Source organism: Leptinotarsa decemlineata, unplaced genomic scaffold (genome assembly GCF_025532065.1).
Source record: "Leptinotarsa decemlineata unplaced genomic scaffold, Ldec_3_MD MMD2_tig00000008_RagTag_RagTag, whole genome shotgun sequence".
Taxonomy (NCBI): Eukaryota; Metazoa; Arthropoda; class Insecta; order Coleoptera; family Chrysomelidae; genus Leptinotarsa; species Leptinotarsa decemlineata.
This window is the reverse complement of record NW_027412537.1, coordinates 13,320,902-13,345,251: the sequence shown is the minus strand read 5'-3', so window position 1 is coordinate 13,345,251 and position 24,350 is coordinate 13,320,902. Positions and strand designations below refer to the sequence as shown.

At 34.9% G+C, this 24,350-nt stretch overlaps 1 protein-coding gene across 2 annotated transcripts in view; it reads right to left on the bottom strand.

Moving 5' to 3' along the window:
* The window catches only part of LOC111510325 (E3 ubiquitin-protein ligase MIB1), a 262,969-nt gene that overhangs the window by 126,703 nt on the left and 111,916 nt on the right, over positions 1 to 24,350 (bottom strand). Inside the window, exon 1 of one of the 2 annotated variants that reach the window (XM_074171101.1) lies at positions 6,303 to 6,340. The exons of the other annotated variant lie outside the window; for it this stretch is intronic. Coding sequence (XP_074027202.1) covers positions 6,303 to 6,325 — 23 coding nt within the window. The 5' untranslated portion in view covers positions 6,326 to 6,340. Of the gene's footprint in view, positions 1 to 6,302; positions 6,341 to 24,350 lie in introns of those variants that run through there. 2 annotated transcript variants of the gene reach the window in all.

Here is a 24,350-nt window from a genome sequence, read left to right as displayed (position 1 = left end):
TCTACGTAAATAAGCTACCCTTGTTAGTAGTCGCTGTAAGCAACCGTTTTCTAAATATTTGGACTTGAAAACTTCAAGTCGATTATTTGATAATCGATGCATGTTGAAGTTATTACGAATATTTTGCATTTTTCACAAGAATGCTTTGGAAAGAAATTTGATGTCTCGATTCATTTCTTCGAAAGCATATGATAATTTCTCCAAATCAGCATGGATTCCGAAGTGGTTTTTCGACGGTTATGGCTTTAAATGCATTTTATGAAAGTTCGTCCCGTTCCTTGATCTCAGCAGGGCATTTGACTGCGTCAACCACGATATATTGTTGAAGAAATTGGAGGAATACGGTATCAGGGGAACAGCATTGGACTGGCTCTTATCATTTCTGACTGATCGAAAACAGTTTATCAGTCTGAATTTTTTTGAGGAGGAAGAATTAAAACAGTAAAATCACATCAAGTTTCAGTTGATATTGGAGTTCCACAGGGTTATATTTTGGGTCCTGTGTTATTCTCTCTGTATGTGAACAAAATAGGTTCATCAACACCTCACGCTCTCATTACACAATATGCCGATGACACATCTTCAATTATATCAGATAGACTGGCAATCGATTTGGAAAACAAATATAATAGGATAGTTTCTATAATGAATAACTGGTTTTCTCAAAACTTACTACTTCTTAATCCAACCAAAACCAACATTTAATGTGTTCATAACAAACAAAAAGCAGAAAAGATAATCAACGTTTATCTTGAAAATGCTCAGATGTAACAAAAAATAATGTTGAATTTTTAGGTATTGAGGTTGATAAGCATCTCGATTGGAAACTGCATTGCTCTGGAATTGTCTCTAAGTTGAACTCCATAACATATTTGTTTTATAACCTGAAATCGAATTTGAATGCAGGTCAAAAGATAAATTTATACTTTGCTCAGGTCGACTCAAGGCTGCGATATGGTATTTGGGTATGGGGAAATTCTATTTCCACTCCGGAAATATTAAAATCACAAAAAAAATACTGAGATGTATTATTGGTCTCCCAAAAAGGACATCTTGCCGGCAATATTTTAGAAAATATAAAATTTTAACTGTTGTGTCGTTGTATGTTTATGGAATGTGCCTGTATGTTTTTGAAAACAGAAATAAATTCATCCGTGTCAGTGAATATCACTCTTTTAATACAAGACAAACTGAAAACGATGTCATACCATTTGCAAAAACTAAATTAACGTCATGTGCGCCAAGCTGTTTAGGTTTGAGATTACTTAATGCTCTTCCAATACATGTTAGTGACTGTAATAATGTAAATATTCAAAAAAAAATTGAAGGACTTCCTGTTAGATAAATATCTGTATTCACTTAGTGTATACTTTAAGGTTTACATTTCTATTGTAATGAAGGACGACTCCTATACTGATTATTGTCAGTCTCTTGAGAAAGTAAATTTATTTTAATTTATTTTCATTTCATTTATATCATAGTGTAATGGAGTTATGTTCATAAGGGTATAGTTACATTAAATTTACTAGTTGAGTTTGTAGAGGTAGAAATTCACTTTCAAATAATCTCATATGCAGAATTGTTTTGACAACGGAAAACGAACAATGATAAAAAAATTAACAGCGTTTACACAATATGTCATATCTCTCCACCCTTATTTTCTTCCTCTCGAACATCCAAATTCCGCGAACGTTCCAAACAGCGCCATCTCGGAAGATACAGCAGGTGTTTGCTTTGGGGTTTATTTCCCCATAGTGACAACTGTTATTGAGGAGATAAATCAAGAGAGTATCCGTCAATAAAAACTCCACGAAAGCTAACATTTACCAGCCTCTCAGGAACATTTCGGAGTTCTCAGTTGGGATAAATATTTATCGGTAAACTTCGAGCTGCCAGAAATTCGTCGAAAACAACGAAATAAATTAAAAATTTACCAGATCCTCTAATATAAATTTGCGAGGGAAGATCTCTTGTTTACCGAGTTTTGATGAAATCTGGAATTTCAGGGGAAATCTTCTCAAACAATGATATACGGGAATGCGACACTGAGACGAAAGACGAAAATATGTCGAGAATTTTCATGTAACAGTATGAAAATCATGGTTGTGAAGGATGACAGTTAACATTTATTCTAACTGTAGTATTTGAGTTTAATCGTTGGTTTTATTTTGCGGGGTGAAGAGGTATAGAAAAGGCTGCAAGAAAAATCAAGGAGGAAACAGTTATCCTGTTTTACTGTCAGGAAAGCTTAGGTATATAAAAATTTCAATCGAAATTGGTGATATCGAGACTGTTAACAACTGCTGCCGGGTTTTCTTCAACCATTTGAAACAAATGTTTAGTAAATCATATTTTCCAGAGGCTACTGTTCCTTTTCCAACTACACTTTTGAAGTGGAAACTATAAATTCTCTACTTGGACTCATTGATTTCTAATATAGCAATAAGCGAAGGGAAACATTGAGAAATATTTTCAGTGATGTTGTTGTTGAGGTTGTCATTGCTTCCGTCATTCCTAAATATTTCCAGTTTGTTCAAAGTGATCGCTTATTCCATCTTTGGTTGGGTTGAATCATCTTTATATACAGTCAATGAATCATGTCTGGTTTTAGACCCCATGTATTTCCATTGATATGTCTTACCTAGCAACAGTACTACCTTCACTTTACTTTTGCGGTTGATCAAATGTTAGATCCACAACAATCTGGAATCTAGTATAACTCCTAGATGTTCTACCTTCTTTTTTCGCCTAGAAGTTTCAGAGTTCCCACTCCTTCTATATCTTTTTCCTCTTTGTAGATGCTGCTACAATCTAACAGGATCGGATTAGTTGTTTTATTTCATAACCACTATGATACAGAAAATATCTAATATCTCGCCTTCTATCAGGTTACACAGAAGTGAAGATGAAACTATTGCTACCCGCACCAAAAACTGAAAACAATTTTCTCTAAATTTGTATTGTATTCACCTTTTGCTTCTATTGTTGACATCTCTTCTATTTGATTCTGCAGCCGTATTTCTTCTTCGTTAACAGTTATGGCTGTCTCATCAACTCACGTATTCAGATAAGGAGCAACTGCATTATTTCCCACATGATGTTACAAGAGTTCATAGATTACTTTGAGATCACAGGGGAGGTGGAAAGATATGGGCGTGATTTAGAAAATTTCTCAAAACGCATGTTTTAAAATCCTTTTCTGAAAAATTTATACTTCGTTCAGTCTACTATTGAATAGTGAATAGAGTGAATATAAGCAAAATAAAATTTTTACATTACAAATTGGGGCAAATTTACGGAGTCATTGTGATGTCCTGGTTAAAAGATATGACCTTTATAGACCTTTTTTTGGGTATTTGTTAATTCGTTACCTTCCACAATCTGAAAAATATAAAAATTATAATGGAGAACTTTATACAAGTGTAGAAAGGCAAACTTTTTAGTTTACCCCGATAAGTTACTGCGTAAAAACCAAAGTATTTTTCACAAAGAAAAATCTTCTATTTATCAATAACTTTGTTATTGTTAAGAAATGATACGACACTTACCTTAACGTTTCGGAGGCCAAAATCTGCCTCCGTCTTCAGAAATGGACAAAAAAATTCTAATATATTGGCAGTTATTCCTTTTTGATTATTTATTTCTTCACTTCTTCGACAGATGTCAAAGGAGCTTTTTTATCGTATTATTTCTTAACAATTTTTTGACAGGTAAAATTGTTAAATATGACAAGTTACTGATGAATAGAAGATTTTTCTTTGTGAAAAATTCGTTGATTTTCACGTGATTTTCACATCGGGGTAAACTAAAAAGTTTGCCCTTCTACACTTGTATAAAGTTCTCCATTATAATTTTTATATTTTTCAGATTGTGGAAGGTAACAAATAGCCTGAAAAGGTCGATAAAAACTGATTTTCCTCCACAAAAAATGACTCTCGTAAAATATTTGACTAAACTATTTTTGCTGAGTAGTTTTATTGTTTGACGACAGTAATACACAATAAGAATCCAGTTTTCTGAAGTAAAACACGATGGCCTTGGAACTCTCCAATCTAGAACAGTAGTCTAGCCTAATAGCAAGTGCGTTGCTCAAACATTGAGAAACAAAACAGAGCTCACAGCCAAATTCATGTTCCGCTTCCTTACTTGTTTCTTGATCGAGAGCCGTACATGTGCCCAGTTGGAATGACTAGCTCTTGATTTGCAGAGACAAGGCGAAGGTCGGTTCTTGATTATTTATAGAAATTCAATTATGAGTGTTGAAAGAGGTCACCAAATTGAAAGATCTTATTTGGACGCCACCGTCATCTACAGAAATTTACAGAAATACTGTACCCCTTTTCAACACCTATCTTTGTAGACCCACAAAGTTACAGTGGGATATGAGACACTTCAACAATATCAATAAAACAAGGAATACGGTTTACTTGAGAGTTTTACTATTGAACGTGAATTGTCACAAGATAAAGGAAACAGAGTGTCAAGGTTCTGAAATTTTCTAGTCTTCCCAATGGTTGATTCAATGAGAAATATTACAAACTACAGGGTCTTATAGAGTCTAATGTATTAAACTTTACAACTTCTGATCGAAATCCTATTACCAGAAACCATCAAGGTTACTTGAAGCTGTTGTTTCACACTCCACCAAATAGTCTCCTCTGATTCTTGAGATCCTGGATTCCGGCAATCTTTTCTTTGTGTCCAATTCATTCCTGTTTTTATGCTATTAGTGGTTCTTATACTCTGATATTTTTGAGCTTGTATGCCTTTTATGCTTGTACGCTTTTTATGCTTGTACGATTTTCATGCTTGTATGATTTTTATGCTTGTACGCTTTTCATGACTTTGTGCTCTTACGATTTTGCATGGCAGAACTGTAATATAAAGAACTGTAATAAAAATATCTATGAAAACCTCAAAAGATGCAATTAATTCTTAATGATGATTCTCAAAAATTTTACCACGACGTGTTCTCTATCTGAAGTCAGGCACGGAAAATAACCTTTCAAAATGCAATCCTTTACACATATAATCGGTTCACAGTTCAGGCAATACTATCACCTGTTCCACTAGTCTCTTCAGACATACATACCGATTCTAAGTATGACATTACTAAAAGTAGAACTCTCTGTCTGTACCTCACCTCTCACTCTACGTTGATCACTATGGAAAACAACTCATCGTCAGGAAACAATGACGATATGGTTACTTCAATAATTCGCGAATAAAGAGAAGATAGTAGTCTGTAAAATACTAGCCTAAAGATCACTAGTTGTAATATCACGCTTTCCAGAATCTTATTTCACTTTGTGAGATGGCTACCTACCTCTTAATAAATACTTGCTAGTTGAAGATATTTGTGGAAGGGTTGTATTTATTGAGTACTTGGTAATTGAAGATATTTTAATGAGGACTTTGCAGCATGCTGAGATAGAGGGGAGGGATTTCTATTATCGAGCAACCACCCGTCGGATAATGACTGAGGTGGTAACAAAAAATGTTGCATCTGTAGTTGAACCGGCTTTCTTTTTGAAAAACTTCACTCATTCGTGCACATGGATTTATATGCATCATATGCATATATGTTGTGGAATTGGCCGCGGTGGTAGTGCGCCCGACTCACGATCGGAAGGCCGTGGATTCGATCCACGCCTCGACCAGATATTTTTCTCGAAAGAATTCATCTGGTTGAAGCTGGGATGATTCTGCAACCGTGTTATGAATCACACGTTAAAAGGTAAAACCTCGTTAGCCCTTAGCTCGCACGAGTTTCTCAACTTCTGAGAGTTGTCGTTCGTATGGGGGCGACAGCTGATTAACTGAAAAACAGATTTTGAACAAATTTAAACAGATTTGTAGAAATGATCTCTCCAAACGGTCTCTGCGAATACCTAAAACAAATGTGGTATACATTATGTTATCCATATTTGCTGCTGAAGAGCCGATAAAGGATATTATATAAAAGGAAAATGTTTAATTTTATAAAATGAAAGAACTAGAACAAAGGAAATGCCGCCAATTTTATCGTGGTATTTACTATTAATCTAACCTGTTCAATAATTACAAATGCGCCAGCTCGGTACAAAATACTCTTAGTTTTACTTTTCCTTCAGGGAGAGTGGTGTATAACTTCAAATTTTCGCCCTTTTCTGTAATTGTATTATCAACTTCAGCTAAACAATCAGCACTTGGAACCCCACAATATATAATCTCTTTGCAAATGGAAGTGGACACAGACAAAATATTATGTGAACTCTCTCTAAATATCAACTGGTAAGTAAAAAAAAATAACAAACACTCACATAACGCCTCTTTGAGTGTTCATGGTCAACCATAGGTTCCGTTGACCTACCAACACTTTTATTTCAAACTCTCCTGTATCCATTACAGGTTTATAATTTAACTACACGGATTTTTCTTAAATTTTGCACCACCCGCTTACAAATAAATTAACTACGCCGATTTAGGCCACTTTCCTCAGCCTCGAAAGCTGAGGGATGAGACTCCCTATCTCGTCTCGACGGGGTCCGGTGACCGACTTTTTTCCTGTCTCGCAAGAAACTCCCAAGCCCTCGCGTCAGCTACGCTATTCACAAAAAACTCATATCAGCGTTTTTTCAACCTTCCCAAGTGTATGATCATCGGCAGGATGCAATACATTTATTTGTTCAGTCTAAGTAAATTTTAACATGACCACAACGACGCTCGAAGGTCCGACAGTCATAAAGTAATTCAGCGCTTTCTCAACTGGAAAAATATCAACACCGAAGAAACGGGTGATCGACCTCGATCTCAATGAATAAAATAATATTTTATGTTACTCTCTCAATGGCCGTTATTACAGTCTGAAAGTTACTTTTTTGCATGATCTACACATCTTTATATAATGTTAACTTTTGAAATTGATTGGTTCCTTCCTTTCTTTGGAAGATTACCACAATTTTTGTATCAAGATGGAGAAGTAGAAGGCCAAAAACTTTCTTTGACAAACATTAATCTGTCCTAAAAATATGCCCTTCAATTTGAGGTTTTTATATATTGCACACTCTCACAGGAAAAGACAATATCGAATCATAAATTTTCATCAAGTCGAATTATATGGAGGATTTGGTCTTCCACGTCTTCGAATGGAGTATTTCTGTAAACGAAATTTTTAATCAAGACTGCACCCGACGTAAGGAATCATATCTATTTCCATTTTCTTTCAATAAATTTCATCAGTAGCGAAGTCTCGATCAGTATTACAGAAGTATGATTGCATTCTTCATCTATTCGGCTGAATGGGGTACAGATTTTCATTTCGAGGATATTCTCCCATTGAACAAAATCGATATTTATGCTGCCTATCGACGCAAAATTACTTCCGAATATATAACACCACTAAGTAAATGGAAATGCCTCACCCTACTTGGACTTTATGAAAGGTGTGTTTTCTTCCGGGGCTGGTTACGTGCATTAAGAAGTTCCAGGGTGAACGATTAGTTTCAAGATTGTTTTCAGTATGGTAGAATCCAGGACTAGATTGATTTCTGTCAATTTCCTGATTTTCTTTTTAGTACTTTTATCAATGACGCCCAGCAGTTATTATGAGGGTGGATATCCTATACATAGCATATCCTTTTGGCATACACTTTTTTTTTACTTTCTTGTTACTCAGATACTCAAATTATATTGTTCACACAGTGTCATCCACAAAGTTTGCACCATATGGGAAACTTATTTATTAACCTCAGGGCTAGTACTAGAGTGGCACGACAGGAGTAAAGGTAATCGCATTGCCGACTCTTTAGCCAAGGAAGCGGCTGGACTAAGAATTTTAGGACCCAGTGGCATCTAGTGCCTAATGACTTCGACAATTGCGGAACTAGTCAAGTGTTACACCCATGCTCGATCCTTAAAGAGATGGTACGGAACCAAAGGATGTAATCTTACCAGGATCACCTTGAGTGACCCTGGGAAGCTGGCGCCGAAGAAATATTTGGTAATGACCAGGAAAAATCTACGCCTAACAGTAGGATTTCTGACTGGTCACCTTTGAAGATGATCACTTGGTGATCGAAACGCGTGTCGAGGTGTTAAAAATAACGATTTGGCGTTGGGAAAAAACTCCAGTAATATTCTTTACTCCTATTTTGAAAAATCTCGGGAAATGTTATTTAGAAAAGTTGTTCAGCATCAAAAAATACATCTAGATTTGAAATCATGTCCATCTAAGCAAAGTTTTATTCTTTTATCCATTTTTTTAAATGGGCATTAAGAAAAAAACATTTGCTAAAACGATAAATAGACAGCACCCTGTATACGACGTTTTATTTTGAAAGCCTGTAATATTACGAACTACACAAGTATGGTGTTAACCACGGTCAATTATTTTGGAAAGTAATATAATTTTCAAAGTTTTTGATGCAAAGTTATATTTATTTTTTGTTAACACCGAAAATTACTAAACATAATATAGAATTGTAACAAAACCTTAATATTCAATAATATCAAATCACAAAACATCAAAATAAAATAGGTATGAACTCATTGATTTTCTGGAGATTTTCTGGTCAAAAATAATTCTCCAAAATAATCTCCAGTTTATTCCAAAATACCCATTATATTTTGATGTTTTGTGATTTTATATCATTGATCATTAACTTCTTGTTATATACTGTATAATTTTGAGTAATTTTTGGTGTTGACAAAAAATAAAAATTACTTTCCACCCAAAATTTTGAAAATTATTTTACTATTCAAAAAAATTGAACGTGGTTAACACCATAGTTGTGTAATTTGTAATATTGCAGGCTTTTAAATAAACCGTCGTATATAAGATGCTGTCTATTTATCGTTTTAGCAATTCTTTTTTCGTAGTCCCCACTTAAAAAAATGGGTAAAAAATAAAGCTTCGCTTGGATGGCCATTCATTCAAAGACTAATATACGGGTGTATTACATTTTCTTGAATTACAAAAGAAATGTCATATAGTGCAAAGTAGACCGAATTGTGTCAAATTCTATGACTAACTCAATGGTGAAAATCGCATATCGATATCTGTCATCGTTTCTGAGTTATAGCATATTTTTCGAAAATGTACATTTTCGAAACGTTGTTGTAACTTTTTTCTGTCATTAATTTCTTGTTTCTATGAAAACATTTGCAAAGCAATATTTATGGTTGGAAAACATTTTTTATGAGTCACCCTGTATATTCTTGCATATTGAAATAGAGCCTAAAATTACCTTTCCAAAAATGTAGAACACTTGATATTTTACTAGAGTCATGTTTGAAATACAGAGCTTTTAGGTTTTTTCATGTAGACTTTGAAACGCACACTTTGATCTCAAGTAGGCTTTGGACGATGCGGCGACAAAACAGAATGCAAATATTAACTGGTAGCTGTAAAATTTTGATTTAAGCAGTAAAGACGCTCTTGGAATAGTGGTTTTTGTTCAATTTTCCAACACATTCGCAATGAAGTATGGGAATTATGAAAAATGTGATACGTTAGTCTGTTTTATACAAACCAGGCAAAATGTAGAAACAGCAAACAATTTGTATCACGAGAGGTATCCAGAGAGAAGAAAACCTTTCATAGATATTTTCGCAAGATTGCGACACAACCTCATTAATGGTGGTCAATTTGAAAAGAAAAGACCAAAATTACATAAATCAAATAGGGGTAAGGAGTTAGAAATAGTTGTTTTAGGAGCTGTTGAAAATAATCCCAAAGCGTCAACCCGAAATTTGGAAATATCAACAGGCCTTCTAAGAATTAACGTTAGGAGAATTTTGAAAAAATACAAATTCGAACCGTACAGGAACCGTACCAGGGTTATATTTTTGTCGAAAAAGCCTCAATAAATAAGTTTCCCATATGGTGCATCCTTTGAGGATAACACTGTATAATTTTGTTGTCACTGATCAATATACTGATTTATTAGGATTGTGGCTCCTCACTCACTTTTTTTCCTCTGTAGAGATCCGGTATGCCGTGACTGTCATCGTCACAGACCACCAATGGGGAATGTTCCTCCTGACGAAAATCAAGTAGTTTTCATAAAAGAGCTCTAAAACAACGCCTTTTAAACTTATCATTTCAACCTTTTCCTTTAAAAAATTATTTACATACTAAAAAAGAGGAATGAAATAATGCTTTCAACATTTAAAGGGATTCGTTTCTATTTCACCATTTGGCAACATCGGTTATAGCTAATAAAGGACAATGAATCTGTTACCTGTATGAGACAAACAATGATGACATATTGCAGAGGAGTGCTGTTCTGTTTACTTATGTTCCGAGTTCCGAGACATTATGTGACATATGACATTTTGTGCACGTAACCTATCTTCCTCTATATAAATAAATAACAAAACAACTGTTGTTTATGTGGCTCGTGGAAGTGGTATTGAACTATAGTTTATATTTTGCCTTAATTGTTGATTTATGAAGATAATTTTCCTTTTTTTTAAAGTAGAATATCTAGGTACGTATAATTTATTTCAACTTGATATAAGCGCTGTTGCCAATATGTGAATCAGAAACAAATCCTTTCAAAAATCAAAACCCAACATTTGAAACATCAATTTGAATACTTTTCGAAGTGAATTTGAAAAACTCATGAATTAAACTCAACTTTATTTTGTTCAAACTTGCATTTGCTGTAATAACCCAAATTGAGGAACATTCCCCATTATAACTCTTAGCGTAGCGGGTTACATTTTTGGCGCCCAACGTGGGGCGCAATCAGGGTTCTGAAAACGGAAATATTTCTCAAAACGTCAACCTTTTATTCCATTAGAATTGAAAATGTCTTATTATACGACTTATAAAATTCCGGACTGAATTCTTTGGTTTCCACAATTGTGAAATTAAGTATAAGCTAGAAAAAAAAAAAACGAATAACAAGCAAATGAATGCATTTTCTTTTCCACCTTAAAAACCGTTCGTCGAACGAAAAAGAGGCAGGAGACCATTTTAATGAGAAGATAGATGGAAATTAAAAAATTATATTTATATGAAAGAAGGACAGTGGCGTTACCAAGATTTTGATAGAAATATGGCAGGGCATGTTAACAGGGACGCCACTGGCGCCAAGGACGCCATTAGAAAAACCTCAACCATATAAAAATGTCTTTTTATGCGTACTCTGCATGTTATATAATTTTTAAAAAGCCATAGCGGTTTCAAAGATATCAGGGGGACTATTAATTTTTTGTGAAATTTCAACAACTTGTATTTCAAAAATGAAGCGATTGCGGACCTATGTTTATAAGAGAAATTTTTCTCAAAATCATCCAAGGATTATCGCTCTTCAGGATCCGCATTCAATTATGAAACACACTTCATTGAAACCTACAATTTGAGGTTATACTAACTGAATGAAACCTGTATCTTTTGCTATCCTAATAACAATAAAATAATTGCCAACAGAAAGACATACAAAAGTTGAAAATATATGTCATATTTTGATTAAATATTGAAATGTGAGGAATTGGTGGGTGATACGTTTGTTTTTGAAAAATCAGCATACTAATTTACATGGGAATTAACTGAAGTTGTTGAAAATGTTTTTTCATCATTGTCCTGTGTTGCCACAGGTATTTGAGCCAAAATAGGGCGACATACAATCATGGACAATCATTGTAGCAACCTCTTCAATGAAACAGTGTTCTTAATAATAGATAGATAGATACATTTATTCAGGTAATAACATATTTTAATAATGATATAACATTGAATGATAAGTAAACAATTTTGAAGGCTGAGCTACCTGAGCAGAGCTTGAGTTGTAGGATCAACCTATAAACAACTCAAACGTTGATTATATATATACACATATGCATACGTATACACATATATACACATGCATATATACATACATATATACATACATAATCACATACATATAATATGAAGTATCATTGTTGCATAATAAAGCAAATACTCATACTGACAATGTAAATACAAATTATACAAATAGTTGGAAGGAAGGAAAACTGATGGAAAGAGAGAGTTATAGTCGAAGAGGAGGTGGAATTGGATTGTTTAACACATGCAAGATTTTACCTACAATAGGATGTAGTTTATATCCATAGCCTAGAGAGAACTTCGATTAGGAATCCAGTTCATAGACAGATTTCTATATGTCATAGTTCTGATTCACATATTCTTTCAGTTTTGACTTGAAATTGTATTTATAGGAGACTGCTTTAATGTCTTAAGGAACTAGGTTTATTAGTTTTGAGCCAGAGTATGATATAAATCCCTGACTGCTGTTGATCTACACAACAAGGGACATTCGTTTTTTGATGAAGTTTGACTCGGGTTTTATAATTATGATTTATATTGGGGTGGGGTTATTATGCATCCATAATATGTAGTGTATAATTTTCTCACATCAAATGAGTCTGATATAGTGTACTGATATATTGTATAGTGCTACTGTGGAGTATCTTTTTTTACGATTGAAAATGGTTTCCAGGATAGTATTTTGCATTACCTCCATGTGTGCATAATTCCATGTGTTTTTCATATACTTATTTATTCAAAAAATAAGGTGAATATTCATTTTTCTCAAAAAAATATTTATTCAATTATCAATTTTCATTTTGTTTCAAGTTAGCAACGACTATATCAACAATATCATCGGTTGTTGATTTGCTGAGACCCTCGATGCATTTTTTTTTCGATAGCAGAAAATTGACGAGCACAAAAAACATTTTTAACTTTTATGCCTTCCAGCAATAAACTAGACATTCTGAATAGATGAAAGTGAGAACATAGGGCCGACGCGAGTATCCAACATAAAAATAATGAAAAATCGCTAATCGAATCTACGTAGCCCGCGAAATTTGAACATTTTACTTTTTTTTTAACAGCACACGTATCTTTGTGATCTTATAACATTTCAGAACTACCAAAACGAAACAGTTTAATCAACAAACGAACATTTTCATGTACTAACAACAAACAGTGGAAAATAATTCGGGCAGAAAAGTCTCAATAATTGACGGGCGAGAAATATATAGCTGCAATATTTTACAGCCCGTTAAGATTTACATCAAAACAGCTCTAATATATTGTTCTCATTCAAAATTTAACGTATAAAGCACAAAGTCGTTGCTACAAGTTTTTTGATAAACATCGACTGAGATTGCCGACGGTGAAAAGCTTTCCGAGATTTATGATTCCGCTTGATTTTTCCACGGTCGCAAACAGTTCAGAGTGGATTCGGGATATGAATTTTTCAGATTTATTTTTTGCGAGGTAATTGTGTTGTCCAACTGCGGTAAATTCACTTGGGAATTTTCTTTGGAGGAACTCTCAAGAGGGTCAATTGAGTGCTGAAGTATTAGAAATTTGATACATTCATGTCGAGCTCAAGTATATGAATTTCAAAAAAAAAGAAAAAAATATTTTTTGTCAATCAACATAATTATGCAGTGACACCAATGTGATCTCGGCACTATTGCTATTTTTTTTTGTAGTGGACTGAGAAACAGAAATAAATACGCTAGCTCATTTTGAAGTAATTCGAGATAATTCCATACGAGATTGCTTGGGTTTCAAAAATGTTTCAACGATGTGTATCTCCAAAAGTATTCCAATTCTGTCTGTGACCTTAAAAGTACAGTGCTTTTCTTTAATGTCCCCCTCTTTATTTTTTGAACAGGACAACTCAAAAAATTGAAGTTTGGGAAAATGAAATTAATGAGTGAATACTTTATTTTAAAGTAAAATTGACAGATGGAACTTTCAAGATGGCAACTGGGCGCCATCTGGAAAAAAAATTAAATAGAAAGGAGGGTCTTCTGACATATTTTGTTGAAGCTCCTGACAAATGCTTCATATCCCTAGAATATAATGTCAATATCTTCAACTACTACAAAAAGGCGGAACTTTTAATAATTGCCTGAATATATTGACATTTAACTACATAATAAGAGGTAATGAGCTTGAGGTCAGTTCAGAAGATGCTCGATATGGTTGCCTTGAACTTCTTGACACATGATCAGCCTATCTGATATTTCATGGCGAACATTTTCGAACACAGTAACGTCAATATCGCTACAAATATTTATTATTCTGTGCCGTATATCCAACATTGAAGCAGGTTCGATTTCGTACACCTTTTGCTTCAAATAGCCCCACAAAAAAGTCCCAAGGTGTGAACCTGGCGAGCGGGATGGCCATTCTGTAGGACCTCGACGGCCAATCCAACGACCGGGAAAAGTAGTATCCAAATAGTTTCTTCGACGATTTCAGTGATGAGAAGGTCAACAGTAGTTTCCAGCATATTCAAATACAGTTCCCCAATAGAATTTTGATCAAATGGTTTCCTAATATTCCTGCCCAAACGTTATTATTGGGTATGTGTATCCCGGAAAACGTGAGGGTTGGTGTCACTTCAATAACGGAAATTTTTTTTGTAAATATTGCGGTTTAAAAAAATGTACATTCGTCACTAAAACAAATATTATGGAGATAGGTAGGATGCTTTGCAATGGTTTCCGTCATGGCCATCTTCAGTTAATTGGTGTACCATTTCAATTTTGTATGGATGATACCTATTCCTCTTCAAAAGTCTCCACACAGTAGAATGAGACACCTCACAAACACTCGCGACGGAATAAGTAGACTGTTCAGGATTGATTACCATCTCACCAATTATTTGCACTTGCTGTTCTTCCGGAATGGACGGATGACCTGGGGGCTTTTCGTTATGTACACTACCGGTAGTTGTGAATTTGGATACAAGTTCCCTCAAATATTTTTTATAGATGAGACGATTCGGAAAACGCTCATTGAAATCGTTTCGGTCTCGTGAAAGTTACGCGTCGCACCGTAAATAAATCGCTTCAATTTTTTTTTCCAATGGACGAGAATTGACCATTTCAGAGATTGTTGACGTGATACCTTTCTACTAGTAAAACAGAAAACTAAATGAGAATATTCTAACTGAACAATGATATTCATTGTCGTACTGACATTTTTTGTCGTCTTTATAAACAAATAATACATTAACAAACCTTACCGGGTTATTGGAATTGCCATATGAGAGATAAAAAGGAATATTCCTAGAAATATCGATATTAATATGTTTGTCTTCAGGAAATTATTAAATGTTCCGCCATTTTGTAGTAGGTGAAAATATTGACTTCGCCATCAACTGTCAATTTCACTTCGAAATAAAGTATTCATGCATTAATTTCATTATCCCAAATTTCAATTTTTTCAGTTGACCTGTTCAAAAAATAAAATGGGGGGGAACTGAAAGAAACGCACTGTATATGGTGGTAACGCACGTGCAACTCACTAAGAAGATACAACAAAACCTCGGGCTGGAGACAAAAGAGACCCACTATCAGTAGCAGGGGTATATCGCATACCGTGCAGTTGCGAAAAGGTATACATTGGACAACCAAAAGATCCATGAAAATAAGACTGAAGGAGCATGGAAGAAACAGTAGACTAGGCCAAACGGACAAGTCGGCTGTGCGGAACACGCTCTCAATGAAGGAAACCACAGGATTCTGTTTGAAAACACGAAACTAATTGCTCCCGACCAGGGATACCATAGCCAACTGATACGGGAGGCAATAGAAATCCACATACACACGGATAATTTCAACCGAAAAGAAGGAGATATGAACCCCAATCGAATATGGAATTCCATTCTAAGAAGTTCAAGAATAGAAAACACCATGACGGCAGGTAGAAAAGCGCCAACGAATGTTATTAACAATGTACCTAATCCAGTTACAGATATTAGCACACCAAACTACCTGAGTCAACATAAATACGCTTTACGCAGTCGTAATTTCTAGTCATCGGAGATAAATTCAAGATTAATAAATCTCTGAGGGAGCTAGCCGAAAAATCTACGGTCTTCAAACCCAAGAAATAGTGACACTGAAAACCTCAGTCGCGAAAGCCTCAACCATTTTGTACAGACCTACTCGGTATTTTAACATGGCGACCAGGTATGAACAAAATCAAAATGTTCTTTATTGACTATTCTCCATACAATTTTAAGGTATTTTTTTGTGGTGTTTATAAAATATATACAATACAAAATATATATACAAATATACAAAATGTACACAAGGGTTTCCCCAATGGAGTGGGACAATGGGAAGGATTGGGATGGGTAGTGAATGGGGTAGAGGGAGTGGCAGGAAAAGACCCCGATACATTTGCGCTCTCAAGAATTCCGCACGGAAGAGAAAAGCGCCTCCACACAGTCCCCCGATGGGACAGTGGGAGACGCCCTCGCTGGTGTTGGCGGTTGGCTCTCCACTCAAAAACGCCTTATATCAGCCTCATCTATAGTTTTCTGCTTCCTGCCGAGGCTTACGCGGAAGTTGTCATTCTGTCGCGTTTCGGTACTTCTCAGAGAATCATTCGTCTGTTTGTTGGTAGCAGTTGTCGATAACCCCCTGGAAAAAGTTCATTAAAAAACCAGGTAAGAGTATTTCTGCTATCACGTCATCATGTGTGCGTGAATACTCTTATCCAATTTTCCCATGAACTAAGCGCGATCGCATTCGCGCCGTTCACGGTATATATCCAGTTCTTCATAGACTAGCCCGCGCTTACGGCGCTGTCCATGATAGCTTCTAACTGCCGTGACGTCCCTCGTCAGCGGGCTTTTCGGTAGAAAGAACTTGAAGCATTTCTGAGCCAGTCTCCTGATATGGTCGGTGACTGACTCCACTTCTGCCAGATCTAACAGATTGTTCAATGAAATGTATCTGTCACTGTTAGTGTAAATACGGAGCACCTTATTCTGCATTATCTCGAGGTATGAACAGGTATGTTTCAGTATAAATGTATAGTGCGGTATTATCAAGGCAAAAATCAATGGACACGTTTTTACGATGGTACTTAGAAAATTGAGAGTTATCTGGAGTTTCATAGAACCATATTCGTAGAGATTTTTGATAATCTCAACGTAACTGATCGTAAAAGAGTGTTCTTTCAACAAAACGGTGCGCCTCCAGATGTAATATCTAGCAAAAGCTATGCATGTTATTATATATTCTAGCTTCGGAAACAAATACATTTTTTTTTATTCTGAAATTAAAAGACGGTCCTGTGCTTCATACAATGTAACATTTCGGCCAGACCGTGGAAGTGTTCATAAAAAATGCATCTGCTTTTCCTTGGCCAGACGCATGAAAAATACAAACTTATCGAAATTTAACAAAACGGGCAGACAAGCATATCAGTCCAAACCATGAAATCTACAGATTGCAAGTCAAGCAAAATATCGGTTTTCCGTTGAACCAGTGTTTCGGGGGGGAGGATTGAAGACACACGGATAAACGGAAGCTAAGGATTGGACATGAACCACCAAAGAGGCGTTATGCAAGTGTTTTTTTTGTTTATATACTAACCACTTGATATTGAGAGAGAGAGAGAGAGTTTACATATTATTTTGTCTGAGTTTACTTTCTATTTACAAAGAGGCTATAACATATTGTTGGGTTCCTAGTGTGGATTGTTGAGCCAGAGTTCAGATTACAATTGAAAAAACAGGAAGCAAATTTAAGATTATGCACCACTCTTTCTAAAGTGAAAGGGAATCCAAAGGTATTTTGTATTGAATTGGTGGGTTTGTAGTTGTTTAAGAAGTAAATAGTACAGACAAATTGCTGGCGTTTCCATCGTTCTATTTTCTTTTATTTTATAGAATTTAACAATTTTTTTTTAGGATTTCACACATTTTTATTTTTGTTTGTCCATGAAGTCATGTTTGTCCAAGAGTTTTACTCATTTTCTCTTGGACTGAGAAAGACACCATCCTCGTAGAGTAAGATGAAGATAAGAAAACAAAAACTAGAGATTTCTCAGCCTATCTATCGAGAACAGAATAGTGAGTGAAAAGTATTTTAACTGATACGTAGCTAATGAGCCCGAAACCGATCTGCAAGTGTGCCCGTTCCAAAATTGAAGGTCAACTCTTTCAGTTGTATTGCCAATTGCATATGCAGGAAATTTTCCTGCACTGAGGCCTGTCGGATATAATACAACGCCCTTCGTGGTATTAGCCAGGAGAGTAGTTGTTTTCTGATAGGCATAAGTTCATTCAATCTACTGTGTAGGTATATTCGAGACTGGCTTGAACGTTTGAAGTTCGTTTCTTTAGATTTAACTGATATTGAAATTCAATTATAGCATATTCAGCATCGTTCTGAAACCACGTAATGAGAGAGGAATATAAAGAGGTGTACCAAATGATCGGAATTCCACAAGACTGGCTCTTCGTACAACCAGCGGAACTTAAGAAAGATCAAGCTCTCGAAAACAAAAAATTAGAATACTTTTAATGAGAGACCTTCATAAACACTCCATTGTATACAGTCTACGTATGGCCAGCTATTACACTGGTGAGCCCAGTCAAAGCTAAGGATACTACAGTGGTGACTTTTCTAATGATCGTGTTATTACTACCAAAAGACCAGTTTGTTGGCTACTTTGTAACAAAACGTGTGTTTTTCTAAAGTTATAATTGTGACAAATGTTTCATTATCAAGAACAATGAGCCGAAACTTCATGTCATAAACTGTCTTCTTTAATGTGAGCCTGATATTCCCAGGGGTATATTAACAGTATATGAACCTCCTGATAGACTTCAATAGCTGCTCGTCAATTAAATTAGAGCCAATCGCTTTTCATTCATCTAATTGACGAGGTACATAGAGAGACATCATGTCGTCCCACTCTCGCAGATGATGCATTTGATTAGTTATGGCAATTCGGTCAGAATCTGATGGGCCGTTATAATGTGAATTCAGAGAATTTGCTTATGAGACATGTGGAACGCTGGGAAATTGAAGAGGAATGTCGAAGTACGTAATTATGTAGGAGGTACACACGAAAAATAAATATCTTTTTGGTTTACGAAATTTCAAACAAAAATTCCGTTGGATATGAATGTTCCCAACAATTTTCAGTTCACTGAAAACCTGTAAACATTTTAGTAATGTCACAAGAAACTGTAAAAGGATCAAATGTTGCTCATAGCAGGCATAATTGTTACCATTTCTAGTTTGTTGCAAGCTCAAAAAAATAGCAGCATGACTACCCTTATAAATATTTTCACCTCCGATTGATATCAGGTCCTAGAAGTCCTCTTTCAAAAATTGAGTGCTACATAGGTCAGAATATGTCACTACCACATACCGTCGCTGATTTCAATGAAAACTTCTATTTTCTTCGAGGAAGTGTTGGAACCTGAGATACTAACGACGATGAATAATTTGAAAAATAAATCATCGAGTGGATTTGATGATATAACAGTGAAAGCTCTGAAATATGTCATCCTAACAGTATCGGGCATTCTAGTGAAGCTCATAAATAAATCAATATTTGAGGGAGTTTTTCCTGAAGTCTGGAAAACTGCAAAGGTTATACCAATACATAAAAAAGGCTACAAAGTAGATATTGACAACTATCGCCATATTTCATCAAGTGTGCCATCAAAACTACTAGAAAAAATAGTTGCAAATAAAGTTGTTTCATTTCTTGAAGAATACAAAATCTCATCTGATCAGCAACATGGCTTTAGAAAAGCTAAATCGGTTGAAACAGCTATTGCTAGTAAATTTGAGTTCATTTACAATAGCATTGATAAGGGAAAGTATGTAGTCTCAATCTTATTTGATCTAGCGAAAGCCTTTGATTCAGTAAGAAATGAAATTATGTAAATTGTACAACATTGGTATCAGAGGATTCGTACTTGAATGGGTTAAGTCATTTTTATGTGACAGAAAAATGATTGTGACTCTGAATAACACCGCATCACATATTCAAGATATTATACGTTTGTTTGAAGGTGATTGACAATGTTTCGTGATGAATTTCACTAGTTCGGACTTCCATTGTCTACTATATAAAATGATTTGAAATCCCTGAAACAAGTAAAAAAGAATAGTTAAAAAAGAATAGTTGAGAATAACAATTATATTAAGCAACAATAAACCTGAAATGAAATGATAGTGAAGTAACCTACAAGTAAAAATATAATAATTGAATAAATAAAAATCAAAGGAATGCAAAAAGAAAATAATAAAAAATAGAAAAGTGTAGAGATTCCAAGTCACGTTAGTTCACGACGTTTCGATTGTTGGTATCTACAATCGTCTTCGGGTGATGACTGGACTGATTCCTCCTCCTCCTCCAACTGAAGGACGAATTCTTTACACAAGATGAGGGACTACCAATGGGATCGCCACTTTCACCAGTCATAGCCAACATATATATGGAGTGGTTTGAAACTCTGGCCATTGAAGAAGCCCACAAGAAACCTCGAGTCTGGTTGAGATATGTTGACGACACCTTCATAATATGGAACCATGGGAATACTGAACTAGACGCCTTTCTGAAACACATCAACAGCGTGAGACCTTCCATCACTTTCACAATGGAGAAGGAAATCCACAATGAATTGCCATTCTTAGACGTTTTGGTGAAGAGGACCGACACTAAGTGGGAAACATCTGTATACCGAAAACCCACTCATACGGGACAGTATCTGAACCACGAATCCAACCACCATCAATCGACAAAAAGAGGAATCATCAAGACTCTATTAGACCGTGCTTTTGGGCTCTGTAATACAAAGGAAGGTCTCGAGAAGGAACTAGACATCATCAAAAACGATCTTCAGCGAAATGGATACTCCAAAGCGATGGTAGAAAAGACTTTGGCTAAAAGACAGCAGAAGCCTCGCAAGGAAGAGAAGCCGTCACAACCAGTGCTTGCACTTCCCTACATCAGAGGATTATCGGAGAGGATAAGAAGAATTGGTTCCAAGTACAACATTAGAACCTGTTTCAGATCCGGTAACACTATTCGTAGCAGCCTCACGAAAACCAAGCCCCCAAACGCGGACTGCGATTCCAAGAATTGCATTTAGCGGATACCCTGTGAGTGCGGAAAATCCTATATTGGTGAAACTAAGAGGCCATTGAATGTTCGCATTGCCGAGCACAAGAAACACACACAGCGAGGAGAAACCAGCAAATCAGGAATAGCAGACCATGTTTGGACCCATCAACACAACATCGAGTGGTCCCAAGCTGAGATCTTGCACAGAGAGGAACATTGGTTCAGGAGAAAATTTAAGGAAGCCGCATACATGTTGTCCAACAACGTATTCAGCCAGGCCAGCGTAGATATACAAAACATATGGAAACCCATCATCAAACGGAAAATGGCCAACTCCCGCCAAATCGGTCATCTCTCACGGAATCAGTGAAGCGGAAAATGGAAAGTAGAGAAAGTGAAAGTATTTCAACGACCTATAAAATAGTCATCTCTCGGAGGAATCAGTCCAGTCATCACCCGAAGACGATTGTAGATACCAACAATCGAAACGTCGTGAACTAACGTGACTTGGAATCTCTACACTTTTTTATTTTTTATTATTTTCTTTTTGCATTCCTTTGATTTTTATTTATTCAATTATTATATTTTTACTTGTAGGTTACTTCACTATCATTTCATTTCAGGTTTATTGTTGCTTAATATAATTGTTATTCTCAACTATTCTTTTTTAACTATTCTTTTTTACTTGTTTCAGGGATTTCAAATCATTTTATATAGTAGACAATGGAAGTCCGAACTAGTGAAATTCATCAAGATATTATACTTGGTGTACCACAAGGTTCAATATTAGGCCCGCTGCTGTTTTCAATCTATATTAGATGAGTTAGAAGAGGACAAAAATTGGTAGGTTAAAGACACTGTAGTTCAAATTCAAGAAAGAACTAAAAAATTGGCTCAGAAATTCTGATCGAACTCTGTTTCATTAAATCAATAATCAGCACACTTTCTGAAAAATAAATTAATTGTAATGCCTATCTCACTAAATACAATATGACTTTTATACGTGAGAATAAAACCCCCTGTAGAATGAACTCAATCCCATCAAGTCCTTATTTATTTCATATTATGTATTCAGTTTGATTTCAATTCATTATGCTTATTGATTTTTAATAGTTTATATCTATTTATTGTATGGAATTCAATTCATTATGCCAATTTATAGTTAACAGTTTATAATCTATTCATTGTATGGGATACTCTCATGACATCATCATGCTACAAGAAATGCAGATCTGTTCATACAGCCTCGATACAAACTCACAAGGTCTATTAAAAATTCATTGGATATCAATCTCTACAATCATCTTCCTAATTCGTTCAAAGTGCTCAAAGCTCCTTCAAAAACAGAATCAGAACTGTTTAAGTACTTCAATTATGCCGATTTAGATTTGATTTTATTTCATCTGATATGTGAAGCTCATGTTTATACATATTTGTTTTTTGACACTTTCAAAAATGTTAGACTGATTATTGTAATGTTCAAAATCATCTTTCATTTTATTCACAATTTATAATTCAATATTTTCAATATTTAACGAAAGTCATTTTTTGTGGAAGAAAAAATCAGTTTTTCATCGACTTTTTTTGGGTATTTGTTACCTTCCACAATCTGAAAAATATAAAAATTATAATGGAGAACTTTATACAAGTGTAGAAGGGCAAACTTTTAAGTTTACCCCGATAAGTTACTGCGTAAAAATCAAAGTATTTTTTACAAAGAAAAATCTTCTATTTATCAGTAACTTGTCGTATTTAACAATTTTGCCTATCAAAAAAAAATTAAGAAATAATACTTATCTTTTACGTTTCGGGGGCCAAAATCTGCCTCCGTCTTCAGAAATGGATAGAAAAAATGGATTTGAATATATTCGCAGTTATTCCTTTTTTGATATCTTATTTCTTTACTTCTTCGACAGATGTCAAAGAAGTTTTGAAATATGAAATTATTAAATGTTGTTGATTGACAACTGAAACATTCGATGTAATACAAGGTACTCTCCGATATCAGTTTGTTGCCATTTCGCCACTATCCAAAGTTTTCTTCAAGATGGGTAGCCAAGTACGGTCTATTTCTAAGGAGTTATTCGAGATACAATTCTCTCCAGACATGAGAATATACGCTGATTCTTTTAGCTTACGTCTCTTAGAATGAGGCTCATTGGTAATCATTCTTGTCCTATTCCATTCCACCCGATGTTCACCGTCTGATTTCAAAATGTGTTCTGATAATTTTGATCCCGTCAATTGTCTATTTTTTATATAATTTCGATGTTCATTCTCACGCACTTACAATGGTCTCGAGGTTTCACCAATGTAACTTCTACCACAAGAACAAGGTATTTCATAAATACAATTTTTTGTTTTATCTTCAGTGTTGTTGGGTTTTGTATGTGTGAGTATAGATCTCAGTGTATTTTTTGTTTTGAAAGTAGTTCTAACATCATACCTATTTCCAATTCGTCTTATTTTTTCAGATAGTCTTGGAGTGTAAGGTATAACGTTAGTTGTGAAAGGTGTCACTGGATGTTGAGTCGGTAATTGTTTAGTTGGATGTTGTTGAATTTGTGAAGCTGTTTGTAAGTTCGTTTGGTTTTTAATTGACTCTTTATTTTTTATTGCATTTATCGTTGAATTCATGAACGAATCTGGATAAGTGTTATCTTTCAAAACAGATTTAATTAATGATATTTCTTTATTGAGTTTTTCAGTTGAATTGCATATCGTTTTAGGTCTTTTGTAAAGTCAATTCATTATACCTTTTTTAACACTTGCATGTTGATTTGATGTATAGTGAAGATATCTATTTGTATGTGTTTTCTTCCGATAAAAATGTGTATAAAATTGATCTGATGACGTCTCTAACATTATATCAAGGAAAGGGAGTCAACCATCGTGTTCAATCTCCATTGGGAATTTCATTGTCGGCTCCCGCTCGTTGATATAACTCAAAAAAGCATTCAGGTCATCATGGTTTCTATTCCAAACAGCAAAGATATCGTCAACGTATCTCCACCAAACTTTGGGACTATTCTGATAAGTTTCAACAAAAGATTCTTCAAAATACTCCATATATATGTTACTTAAGATGGGAGATAAAGGGGAACCCATAGCCATGCCAAATTCTTGTTGATAGAAATCATCTCCATATTGAAAATAGGTTTTGTCTATACTTACATAAAAGTTTGCCCTTCTACACTTGTATAAAGTTCTCCATTCTAATTTTTATATTTTTCAGATTGTGGAAGGTAACAAATACCCAAAAAAGGTCGATAAAAAAAATATTTTCAACTTGTGACTAGTTTTTTTTCTATGTATATTTTAACTGTCTTGCAAGAAACATTCAAGCGTAAAGTTGTCAAATAAATATATCTATCTGGGGTAAGTGATCATTGGGCTGAGCAAGCGCTCTGAGCAACGAATGACAGCCTATTAATGAACATTATAATTATTATCATTATTATTATTT